The sequence below is a fragment of the Pteropus alecto genome, unplaced genomic scaffold (genome assembly GCF_000325575.1).
Source record: "Pteropus alecto unplaced genomic scaffold, ASM32557v1 scaffold202, whole genome shotgun sequence".
Lineage (NCBI taxonomy): Eukaryota > Metazoa > Chordata > Mammalia > Chiroptera > Pteropodidae > Pteropus > Pteropus alecto.
Genome location: NW_006432451.1, coordinates 4651256 through 4663256, shown reverse-complemented (window position 1 = coordinate 4663256; position 12001 = coordinate 4651256). Strand labels below are relative to the sequence as shown.

Below are 12001 nucleotides of genomic sequence, written 5' to 3'. Positions count from 1 at the left end.
TAAATGATAAAGGACTAGTACCTAGGTATATACAATCAGTTTTCCACATCCACAGATTCAACATCATGGATCAAAAACAATATTCCCCAAAAAGTTACATTGTTGCTGACATATACGATATAGTTAGGCCTACAATGGTTGTGTCTGTACTGAACATATATAGACATTTTTCTTGTCATTATTCCCTAAGTAATACAGTAATTTATATAACATTTACATTGTATTAGGTATTATAAGTAATCTAGAGATGATTTAAAGTATATGGGAGGATGTGGGCAGGTTATATACAAATATATCATTTTACATAAGGGACATGAGCATCCAAGGATTTTGTCATCTGTGTGGGTGCTAAGTATACCAAGGGATGACTGTGTGAAGAACTTTCAAAATTCAATGGTAAAAAGCAAACGATCCAATTAAAAAATGGGCAAAAGACATAAGTGACATTTCACCAAAGTGGATATATAAATCCAAATAAGGATATAAAAGATGTGCAACACCATTAGCCCTACTAGAGAAATGTAAATTAAAGCTAAAATGAGTCTAGAGCTATGCCACCCTGAACATGGCCAATCTCGTCTAATCTCGGAAGCTAATCAGGGTTGGGCCTGGTTAGCATTTGGATGGGAGACCACCTAGGAATACCAGGTGCTGTAGATGTTAAATAAATAAATAAATAAATAAATAAAAATTTTAAAAAACTAAAATGAGATATCACTATATACTTATCAGAATGGCTAAATTTAAAAATAGGGACAATACCAAATGCTGGTGAGGTTAGAGAGAAACTGTCACTCATACATTACTAGTGGAAATGTAATGTGGTACAATCACTCTAGAAAACAGTTTGGCCGTTTCTTTAAAACCTAAACATACGACCACCATACACACAAGCAGTTACACTCCTGAGCATTTATCCTAGAGAATTAAAGATTTCTGTTCACACAAAAACCTATACAAATTTTTATAGCAGCCAAAACATATGTATGTGGTACATACATATCATGGAATACTACTCAGCAATAAAAATGAAGAAACTAGAGATACATGCAACAACCTGGATGAATCACCAGGGAATTAGGCTGAGTGATAAAAGCCAACCCCAAAAGATTATATACTGCATGATTCCTTTTATATAACATTCTGAAAAATTACAAAATTATAGAAATGAAAAAAGATATTAATGGTTGCCAAGGGTTAAGGAAGAAGTGAGAATAAGAAGAAAGTACCTATGGCTATAAAACGGCAAGATGAGGGATATCATGGTGATGGAAAAGTTCTGTACCTTAACTATATCGATGTTGATATCTTGATTGTGATAATTTACTATCATTTACAAGCTGTTATCTTTAGGGGAAACAGGGTAAAGGGTACATGGGATCTCTGTATTATTTCTCATAAGTACATGCAAATCTACAATTATATCAAAATACAGACATAGCTTGTTTTATTGTTTCACTTTATTGTGTTTCACAGATATTGCATTTTCATCAACATTGAAGCCAGACTCTCCACCAACATTGAGGCCAGACCATCCACCAACAATAATATTATGACATATTATTTAGCAATAAAGCATTTTAATTAACATTGTTTTTAGACATAATGCCAATGCACACTTAATAGACTGCAGTATAGTATAAACATAACTTTTATATGCACCGGAAACCAAAAAATTCATGTGACTCCCTTTATTGTGATATTCACTGTTTGTGGTGGTCTGGAACCAAACATGCGATATCTCTGACATACATCTGTTAAAAGCTTAATTTTTAAAAGCATATTAACAACATTTTTGACAAAGCAAGATGACAAGGTACCTTCATGAACCTCAAAATACAAGTTGGTGGGGTTAAACTATTAACAGTTACAAGATCTGCCTAGAATAAGTGTCTGTGCTGGAGACGCCAGGGAAGCGACCAGGCATTTGACATACCTGCAAATATGATAAATGCCAAAGGGCCAATAGGCACTCACTGGAAAACACAGCAGACCAAAACAGGACAGCAAATGAAACTAGGAGGAGTCTGCCCAAACCAATAGCAGTTGAACACAAGGGGTCTGGGTAAGGTTAGAAGGGCGTGCAGTGGGCTTGCCCCTAAGAAACCTCTGAACTGACCATCCAGGCACCTTTCCAAGGTAGCGCCCTACACTGAGGAAAACTTGCGGTGGTAGAACAAAAATTGAGCCAGGCAGGGATGAGGAGATGAGGAAAAGAAGTTCAAAGTGAGGGAAGCAAATAGAGTCTGGAACTCTCAAAGTACAAGCTGCCATATTTTTGAGCACTATGCAAAAACAACAGGAGAGGGGCTCAAGAAAATGAATTTCATGTAAAAAGAATAGCAGGAAAAGACTAAAGCTGTATCTTATATAAAGTTAGTGTAAGAAGAAAATACGGAACAGAATAAAATCCTTACAGACAATGAAAGCACACCAGAAAAATTATGCTACCAAAAAGATTAAACTATAACCTAGTTCAAAACAAGCTAAAAGTCATTAAGAAAGTGTTAGAAGATATAAAATAAAAACATGCATCACAACTGTAAAATCTCTAAATAGACAATAATATTGTACTATAATAATGTAATGTGCTAAATGTTTCTTTAATGGCAATCATACTATGATATAAAAGTATATCAAAGTAATATGCTATATACCCTAAATTTACAAAATGCAACATGTCAAATTTATCACATTTTATGATTTTTTGAAGAAGAATCAGAAAATCCCAGAAATATACTGACAGTGCTCAGGAAATAATTAGAAATATTTTACAAATCCACTTCAGAAATGAAGACTAAATTAAAAGAAACAGAAGAACAAATAAGCATGAGGAAGACAGACAGCCTCAACAGAGAGAAGGTGAAAAGGAGAACAATTTTTTTAATGAAAAATAAATAAGATATTAAAAAGATTAATTAGAAAAGACAAATATTGAAGATACACCAAAAATATCTAACATGTAGATGATAAGAATCTCTGAAAAAGAAAAACCAAAGGAAATACTAAAAAAAAACTCAATAAAACATTCCTAAAGTTAAAAAAAGATTTGAACGATGTATTGAAAGAAAATGTGGTTTATTTGAGAAACTCAACTCAAACAACCAAAACCAAGATATAGTCTAATAAAATTTCTGGATATTAAAGAAGAAAAAGATACCACCTGGGTATCCCAGCAAAAATAGTGACTTAGATTATCATCAGACTTTTCGATAGTAATGTTACATGAAAATATAGTAACATTATATTAAGATATTGCGATAAAGCATATAAATGAAGGAATGATAGAATTAGAATACCCCAACTCCGCAATCCCCAATGAATTAAAAAGGGCCTAGGCAATGAGCATCGATGGTTCCTAACATTGCTGAAAGAGAGACAACCGGATATTGTGTTCCTCACGGTGAAAAACCACAACACCACCTATAGACTTTCCAAAGGAACCAAAGGTAAGTCTGATCCACCTTCAGCATCCAGATGCCAACTTGCAGGAAAGGCAAAAGACAGCAAGACATGTTAAACTGCAGGTATATGCAAAATTCAGCAAAATCCAGACTACGGAAAATTTTGTAGGTCAAATGGCTTTTCAACATATTAATCATAAGGAAAAGAAAGGGCTAAAGGGGAAACCTGCAAAGTGTTAAGAGGCGTAAAAGACAATTAAGCTGTATTGTCCAGGAACTCATACTTGAGCGACTAGACTTTAAATGCCCAAGAAGTGGTTGCCATAGCAGTCAGGATACAATTACCTTCGAGAGTAGGGAGGGGGTTTGATTGGACTGAGGCACATGGAGACAGCGGTGGCTGGCAAAGTTCTATATCTTGACCTGAATGGTGATTATAGGTGTTTTGCCTTCAATAGTTCATTAAGTTACATATTCGTGTGGTTATCTGTACCTCAGTTTTATTTTACAATAAAAATTTTAAATAATGAAAAGGAAACAGTGACAATCTGAGCATCTGTCCTCTGAAGACTGTGGGGACTGCAGTTGGAAGAGAAAGACTTGGGGTAACAACATAAAGGTTTGGGGCTGGACCATAGAAAAGTAAGCAGTTTGGGACTGGAAGGAGGAATCTTAAAGGGATTTCTGGACACTCCTTGGAAATGGGGACTCGTGACATAAAAAAGTAAGCGGAGGATGGGCAGAAGGGTGAGAGATGCATGATCTCAGAATACAAAAGTCCAGAAGCAGTTCAGGCCTCCTCCAAGGCCTTGCAGAATAGAGTTGCTTGGGAACACTGACCTCGTGGACGTCCTTCACTTAGTCTAGGGCCCAGGCCACTCAGTCCTACCCCAAACTCCAGGGGGCGAAGCTTCTGTTAGGACTTTAGTATGTCAGTGGTGGCAGAACAGATCTTGAGACCTGCAGGGACAGTGACAAATGTCTTTCCCAGTGCAGGGACTCAGCAGACAGAGCCACCCTTACTTCATATCCCCATGACGTCTCCCTCTGGCCAAAGGATTGAGAGAGAATGATCTGCTACCCAAAGACAAGGAAGAAGATATTACCTTATCACCAGACAGCTGAGTCTCTGCATATCCTGGAATGAAAGAGAGGAAAGAAACAGAACATCCTAATTAGGACTAAATGCGATTATCCTGAGAGATGGGGAATGACCTGCAATATCAGAGCTCTACCTCTGCTTACCCCTCAGATGTTTCTGGCTTCAGAAAAAACTTCCCCGTGATCCTGAGATGCATAATTAGCCTCCCCAGCCTCATATCTTTGATGTTAGGAAAGTGGGAAAACCACGTGGAAGGTGGCAGGGTCCTCTCCAGAGGTCCATTACCTTTCTGAGCCCTAAGGTGGACGGCGATCCCCACCAGAAGGAACATTAGTCCAAGCAGGAAGGCAATCACTCCACTTAGCATCTTTCTCCAAGAATATTCAGACTGAGCTCCTACGGGAAACAGGTCTTAAAGTTAGTAAAAAGCTCCCAGTATTTGGTGTGCCTTCTTGAAGTCCCAGAGCCTGCGCTGGACACAAATCCAATGCTATCTGGAGAAAATACATTTAGAAATGGTTCTTTGAATCCAAGGTTTGCATCCATAGAGTTTCTGTTCCTGATTCTTATAGCCCATTAGAATGCCCCCTAAATACCAAGACCAAAGTATTAGAGGATACTAGTTCTCAATGTTGGAAGTAAGTGACAAAGTGATTATACCTCCTTATTTCTTGGAAGATGTGAGAATAGATATTTATCATGCTTTCTCCCACCCTGACTCAAGGATGCCAGTGACCCCCTGACTCCCTCATATCCGGGGAAAGAAAAATTAGTGTTATGACCAAGAATAATGTGGACGTAACAAAGGCCCTGTATTGTGTCCGTACAACCCTGAGTCAGGCCCCGGAAAGTACAAGAAGCTGATTCTCACTCCATTCCACTGAAACAGGGCTCAGCAGGCTGGCATGATCAACAAGGCAGGTATAGACATCTCCAAATTCAGGAGTCATTTCCAGCATCACCGTTATCTGAAAAGTCCAGTCTCCATTCCTGATAAGGCCAGTGGACATGACCCCTGCCCTCTCTTCCTGCCCATTCCGGAACCACCTGATCTTGATGTCCCCTGGATAGAAATCTGTCACAGAGCAGAGCAGGACGTTATGGTGCTGCAGGGTTGGGAGCTTCTCCAGATATACTGTCACCTCTGGTTGCACTAGAAAGGGAGAGAAAAATGAGACATGGTGAAGGAAAACCACAAAGCAAACAGAGTTTGTTTTGGGACTATCTCTGTCCCTAATCTCTTTCCCAGACCACTCAAGAGGAAACTGGAAATGTGAGGAAATCTCAGAAACTGGATATGTGAGTACCCCCATGAGGATTTAAGCTTTATCAGACATCCCCACAATTATCCCCTTGTGTTTGAGAGCACACTAGTCTTTAAAGTTCCTAAGAACCTGGAGGTCCTGGGAACAAAATCACAGTGTCCTGACCTGTGAGGATAAGTGAGTCATAACTGGTAACAGAACATATACACAGATTCCCTTGCTCCTAACCCATTTGTCCTGAAGCAGGAAATTGCCTGTTATAAGGAAGGGCGATGGCCAGATTGAAATGGGGGAGATTCCTGAACCCATCAGATGTCATCTTCGACCTCACCTTTTCTCCCCACAGTGAAGGGTGCACCCAGCTTGTAGTTGTGTCTGCAGAGCGCATCCACAGAAGCTCTACTTCTCTCCAATATATCTGGCCGATTGTTCCACAACTCAACATCAGGCTGCCCTAGCTCAGTCAAGGCCACAAACATTCCCACATCACTGTCGAAATGTGCATACTCCTCCAAGTTAAAGATGAATCTGACCACAAACTGCACCCTTTCTGTCCCATTGGTGAAGTAACAGTCAGCCTTTGCCTGAATCACAAAATCTTCTAGAAAATCAAATAAGAAAAAGATTATAAATCAGCCCCCACCTTTAGGAAACCCATACCTGGTAAATTATGCCAGAGTACATCGATTTGAGAAGTGGCCTTTGAGCTCAGTAAATAGGCCAAAGAAGCCTTTTCTCCCCATGGGTCCAACTCTGTTTCCCCTTAGCAAGAGACATCCACAGTGGGAAGAAGTCTGCAGCTCATCCTACCAGACCAGTCAAACAGGAGACATATAACCCAAAGAAGCAAACCAAAGAGAGTCCCGAGAGACATAAACATTCATTCAACAAATATTTATTCATTTTACAAATGTTTATCAACTGTGCTTTGCCAGATACTGTACTAAGTTTCTCCAAACCAATTTTTCAGAAGCCCAAGGTTTGAACCCCTTTATTATCAAGTCAAAAGATCCATTTCCATATGGAATAAGTCAGTAGTATTCCTGCCCTTAGTTGGTTCGTTCCATACATTCCCTCTGAAGTAAAGTAAAAAAGTGATGGAGGTGGGCCAAAGAAATGCAGAGTAAGTTCATAGTAGGTGTGAAATAAACTCCCCTTCTACTTTTCACTTGCTATGGGTGTTCTCCAAGAATATTCTTCTGGATGTTTTCCTTTGTACCTTATTCGGAGACCTCATCCCTTCTGTTGGCTCTAGTGAGGTAATGACATCTTCACCTCTATTGATGTTAGGTAAAATAACATTAACCCATGGCTTCAAATACCTTTTATCATCATCACTGTCACTGGCACTATACCTATAATCTAGTAGTTGCAACAACATGGTGATAGGGAACATAAGATTGGCTTAAACCTTCTTTAGGGGTTTTTATATTAAACACTGTCACGTTAGATGGAATAAAAAAAATCTAATTCCACTCTCCATTATGATTTTCTACTTTCAAAGTACCCTACTAATATTGATAGTGATTAATTTGAGCTATATATTAACTTTCATACAATTTACCGCATTTCTAATCTTCTCATGTTCTCCAAAGTAATTTAATTTTCCAACACTATTCAATCAGTCCTCATATGTAACAGTATGACTCTTATTTGTAGAGCACACAATGTGCTATGGTCTGAATTTTATGTCCCCCCAAAATTCATATATTGAAATCCTAACCCCCAAAAGTGATGATATCTTTAGGTGCTGCTTTGAGAGGTGCTTTAGGTCATGAAGGTGGATTCCTGATGAATGGGATCGGTGCCCTTATAGAAAAGGTTCCAGAGAATCTTTCACTCCTTCCGCTATGTGAGGACACAGCGAGAAGGTGCAAGGTCTGAACCAGGAGGAAAACCTTCACCAGGATACAACCATGATCTTGAAGTTCCCAGACTCCAAAACTATGAGAAATAAATTTCTATTGTTTAAAAGTCACCAAGTCTGTGCGCTTGTGAACAACAATAATAAAAGGAAATTCAAATGGGTTAATAATGTAGGTTGGCAGGAAAGAGCTCCCTAAAGAAATGACATTTAAGTTGAGACTTGAAAGATAATTGTTACTGATCTTGAATTGTAAATTTGCTTTCCTTTCTAAGTTCAGAGGCCTCCTCCAGGAACTGCTGAACTGAGCTGTCAGGATGGCAGCATCCTTCCTGAGTCAGCCATACTTATCTCTCACTCAATAGCTAATTTAGATGAGGCTCTAAATTCCCTTCTCTATTCCCTCTTACAGCCAAAATCAGGGGAAGAAATTGTTTTGTTTTGTTTTAATTTAGATCTGGTTCAGATTTAAGATCTGGGCTGAATTTTTTTTTCATTTGTGTTTTTTAATGGACATTATAAGCTCAGAGAGGTTTCTATTCTCTAAAAATAATGATCTTCTTCCACCCACCCTCCCCCAGGTTTGTTCCTCTTTTGTATTTAATCAAATTTTGACATTCAAATGGGGTTTTGTTTTTAGTACATTATATCCTGTTTTCTGCTGATAAATATGTTTTCATGGTATAATATCACTTCATGTTTGCATAGCCTATCTCTCAGCTGGAAAAAATAACAGTAATAAATACATATTCCCAGTAACCTGAGGACAGGGATAATGCATTCAACCCTTATTTCTCACAATTGCTTAGTACAATTCTGACCACATAGTGGGGGCTTAATAAATGCCAAAAGAAGCAACTTTTGTTTCCAGTTACTTTTGTCCATATATTCCCAAGTGGATAAATATAGAACCAGTCAAAATCATCGGAGCAAACTTCCCGCTGAAGAATAGCAGTTATTCCCAGACTTGTATCCATTTCGCAGTTTTCCTGACTGACATTGATACAATAAGTACCCTAAACAAGGCAAAATGTTTCCCTTCTTCCTGCCTCTCTACACCTCGAATCTGTGACTCTGGTACAGGAAGTCCCTTTTCCCAGCAATCCATTGTGGTAAAGAGGGAAGAAATACTTTTCTGTCAAAGGGAAGAACACTCTCTTTGAAGCTAGAAGTCGCTTCCAGTCTGGTCTGTAGCCTGGACTTATATGGAAAAACATCCCTCCCCCACGTCAATTCTTGCATACATACTTCAAAAGAATCCTTCTGTTCTTACCTAGAGAGTCTCTGCCTTGAGTCATAGAGGAATTCAGCCTGATCAGATTCACTAACAGACCCACCACCCAGGGAACCCACCCAGAACCCATTCTGGAAGGAAAAAAATGAGACAAGAAAATCGTCAGCTTCTTCAGAATGGAGCTTGCCCCCACACAATTTAGTCAAAAAATATTAAGTGTATACCTTTCTGGTCTCCCTAGGATTGGAAACTTCCCACATTGATAACCAATCAAGATAGAGAAGTTTTACATCATCAGGTGCTAGGTAGAATACTTTCATAAAGTTGTGTTATACCACTCAAGAATTGTTTATCCTTGAAATCACTGACAGTAGTTAAAGTATGTGGAAATGGGCTGGGAAAAAAGGAAAAAACTATCTTACACAGTGGGTGGTCCTAGAAGAATTGGGCAGATGGTTTATTATATATCCTGCTATCCTCATTTAGCTCTGTCCCTGGTCTGTTCTGACCGATACATCTCCCTTCCTACGGGGTCGTTAGCATTGCCAATAGAATGTGTTCATTAAGAAGGAGAAAGTAGACAGCATTCTGAAACATATGCCTTAAGAGGAGTTAGTGGAGGGATTATCAGAGAAGAAATAGAAGAGATTGAGGATAACCTAGAAAGCATGTTTTCTTATAAGGCAAAACAGGGCCACGGGGGAGAAAAAAAAAGAGAGAGAGAGAGAGAGGAAAAAAAACATGAAAGGATTCTCAAGAGAACAAAATGCTGCAAAAATGTTCAAAAGGATATAATATAAGAAAGCATTATTGTATTTTATAATTAGTGGGTCACTAATAACCTCAGTGGGACATGAAGCGTTAAAGGTAGAAGCTATATTTCAAAAGAGTAAAAAGTAAATTGGAAATGAAGAAATAAAGGCAGCTGATGTAAACAGTCTTTCAAGAATTTTAGAAGTGAAAATAAGGGAAAAGATGAGACTCTCACTTGAGAGAAAAGCAACACCAAGTGAAAATTACTTTTAAGATAGGAAAGACCTTAACAAGTTTTTGAGGCAAGTGGAGGACATCTGTAGATATGAGAAATTTAAAATAAAAAGGAAGAGAAAGGAGAAACTTCTCCCCCAAAAATGCCGAGTAAAATCCAAGAATGAGAAAGACTGGCAATCAAAAGGAACAGTTCTTCAGATACAAGAATGAAGACACGAAGATTTAGGGTGAGAAAGAAGGGAATGAGTTGTATGACTTCAACAGACCCAATTTAGAATAAGGTGATATCTTCTGCTAAAAAGAAGCTGCAAGAAAATATATTTGATAACTAAGGAGCAAGACCCCTATTTCACCAAAGTAAGGTAGAAGTGCGTTATCATGTATTTAGCACAGAACTATCCATGCTCAATATTACAGGCTGTATAGTGATTGAAGAGACAAGTCTCTTGTCCTCAAGAAATGTATAACCTAGGTGGAGAGACAGGAAAACAATCTACTGTAATGTCAGGAAGGATGAAGTTAACTTTTTAATGTTTGAGCAAATAGAGTAAATTCTATTTACAAATAGAGTAAATTCTAACAGTCTAGAAAGAGTTCATGATGTTGATATTTGATACAATTGGCCCAAAACAAACAAAGAATTTTAGAATTCAAAATACCCCATACATGTGGATGACAGAGAAAAGATAAACAGTGAAACGAAAAAAGTTTATCTGGAATCCTTTTAAAATTACTAATTATCCACAATAAATAAATATATGCACACTTCGTTGAATGGGAGAAGATACAATAGAATATTTTTTCTTCTTCGCTTCCCTAAAGGAATACATGTTTTGATGGATATGTAAGGTGGGATTATAATGGTAGTTGTCCAGGAGACCCAGGAATACTTAAGTTAAGCCTTATCAAATATGCTAGGATGCCCTTGGGAAAGCTCAAATCCCTGACACCTTATAGTTTTATAGTAAGCTTCTCTGAAGTATGAGACCCAAAATAAGATCTCATATTCCCTCTTAAATTTCATTTGTACCAATAGCCAACTGTAAATCCCGAAGGATTAAGAACTTCCAAGAGTATGAGTAATATTGTGGGAAGAAGAAAGATGATTGGGTCACAAAGGGATTTTGTTCAAGACAGTGGGATAGGATTCAGTAAAGAGAAGTGAAATGCAACTCTGTAACCTTTTAACATACTGTGAACATGCCCTGCCCTGGAATCTGATCTCTCAGAATAGTAATTCCTTCTCTTGGAGATCATGACAGATAGAGTAAAGAAAAAAAATGGGAAGGTGTAGAAGACATCACTAGGATTCACCAGCTTCTTCTACTTCCTAGACACATGGAAAACTACACCTTCTAGTCTCCTGGGACTATGTGACTATTTCTAGTCAATGGTTAATGAACAAAAGGTCCTTAGTCAAAGAATTTAACTCCATTGCATGATTCTTCTTCTCTTCCCTACCAAGTCAACCAGGGCAGCCTTGCGTTGAAATGGTGGAATCAGAATATAAAAGTAGTCTTATTAGCTGAGTCATCACGGAGGGCAGCTACTCTAGAGAATCACCCAAATCTACAGCAGATGCTGTGTCAATGAGAGATAACTTTTGCTTAATTAAAGCATTGGGGGTTGTTTGTTACCACAGCCTGGCCTAACTTAACCTAACTAATATAGGACAGGAAAAAGAATGTTGACCTACCCTCACATCCCTCAGGTAGATTAGAATATTCATGAATAAAAAGCCTGATCAGAGGCCAGGAAATGGTAGAATCTGTATATAAAGCATATGACCCATGATTGTGAGTACTTCCTCTACAAGTGGGTGGTAATGTTGCTCCCATTTGGAAGGGCACGTGTGAAGCTGAGTAAAAAGGCAGCAGTTAAGATCTGAAGTCACTGAGTTTTAACTTCCTCCCTCTTCCTACCCACACCTACTTTAGATTTTCCCATCTATCTTAACTCATTTGGAAATGGAAAAAAACATTTGACTTGAGGGTGAGTGAATGAGGTTATCAGAAGTAGTAAGAGCAGGAGAGGGCACAAGGCATAAGTCTAGGCCTGTTTTCCCTCCTCTGTAGGCAGTACCTTGACTGGGCCTCAGCTTCTCTAGGAGATAAAAGAGAGACCATGGAGAGAGGAAAGAGT

General features: G+C 38.4%; 1 protein-coding gene and 1 pseudogene across 1 annotated transcript; one reads left to right on the top strand and one right to left on the bottom strand.

Moving 5' to 3' along the window:
* Positions 1-541: 541 nt before the first annotated feature.
* LOC112476128 lies at positions 542-660 on the top strand (annotated as a pseudogene).
* Positions 661-3982: 3322 nt separating this feature from the next.
* Positions 3983-9092, bottom strand: LOC102894815 (HLA class II histocompatibility antigen, DO beta chain). The gene is made up of 6 exons (XM_006907418.3): positions 8909-9092; positions 6103-6372; positions 5378-5659; positions 4792-4902; positions 4511-4542; positions 3983-4364 (listed from the first exon to the last, which is right to left on the bottom strand). The coding sequence occupies exons 1-6, from the start codon at positions 8997-8999 to the stop codon at positions 4329-4331; spliced, it is 822 nt and encodes a 273-aa protein (XP_006907480.1). The 5' UTR covers positions 9000-9092; the 3' UTR covers positions 3983-4328.
* Positions 9093-12001: the final 2909 nt, after the last annotated feature.

Coding starts and splice junctions, on each gene's coding strand:
- LOC102894815 (XM_006907418.3), bottom strand. CDS start 8,999: ATGGGTTCTGGGTGGGTTCCCTGGGTGGTGGGTCTGTTAGTGAATCTG. Junction 4,903..5,377: donor CCCTGTTTCAGTGGAATGGA/GTGAGAATCAGC, acceptor TGTTTCCCGTAG/GAGCTCAGTCTGAATATTCT. Junction 4,365..4,510: donor CTCAGCTGTCTGGTGATAAG/GTAATATCTTCT, acceptor CTGTCCCTGCAG/GTCTCAAGATCTGTTCTGCC.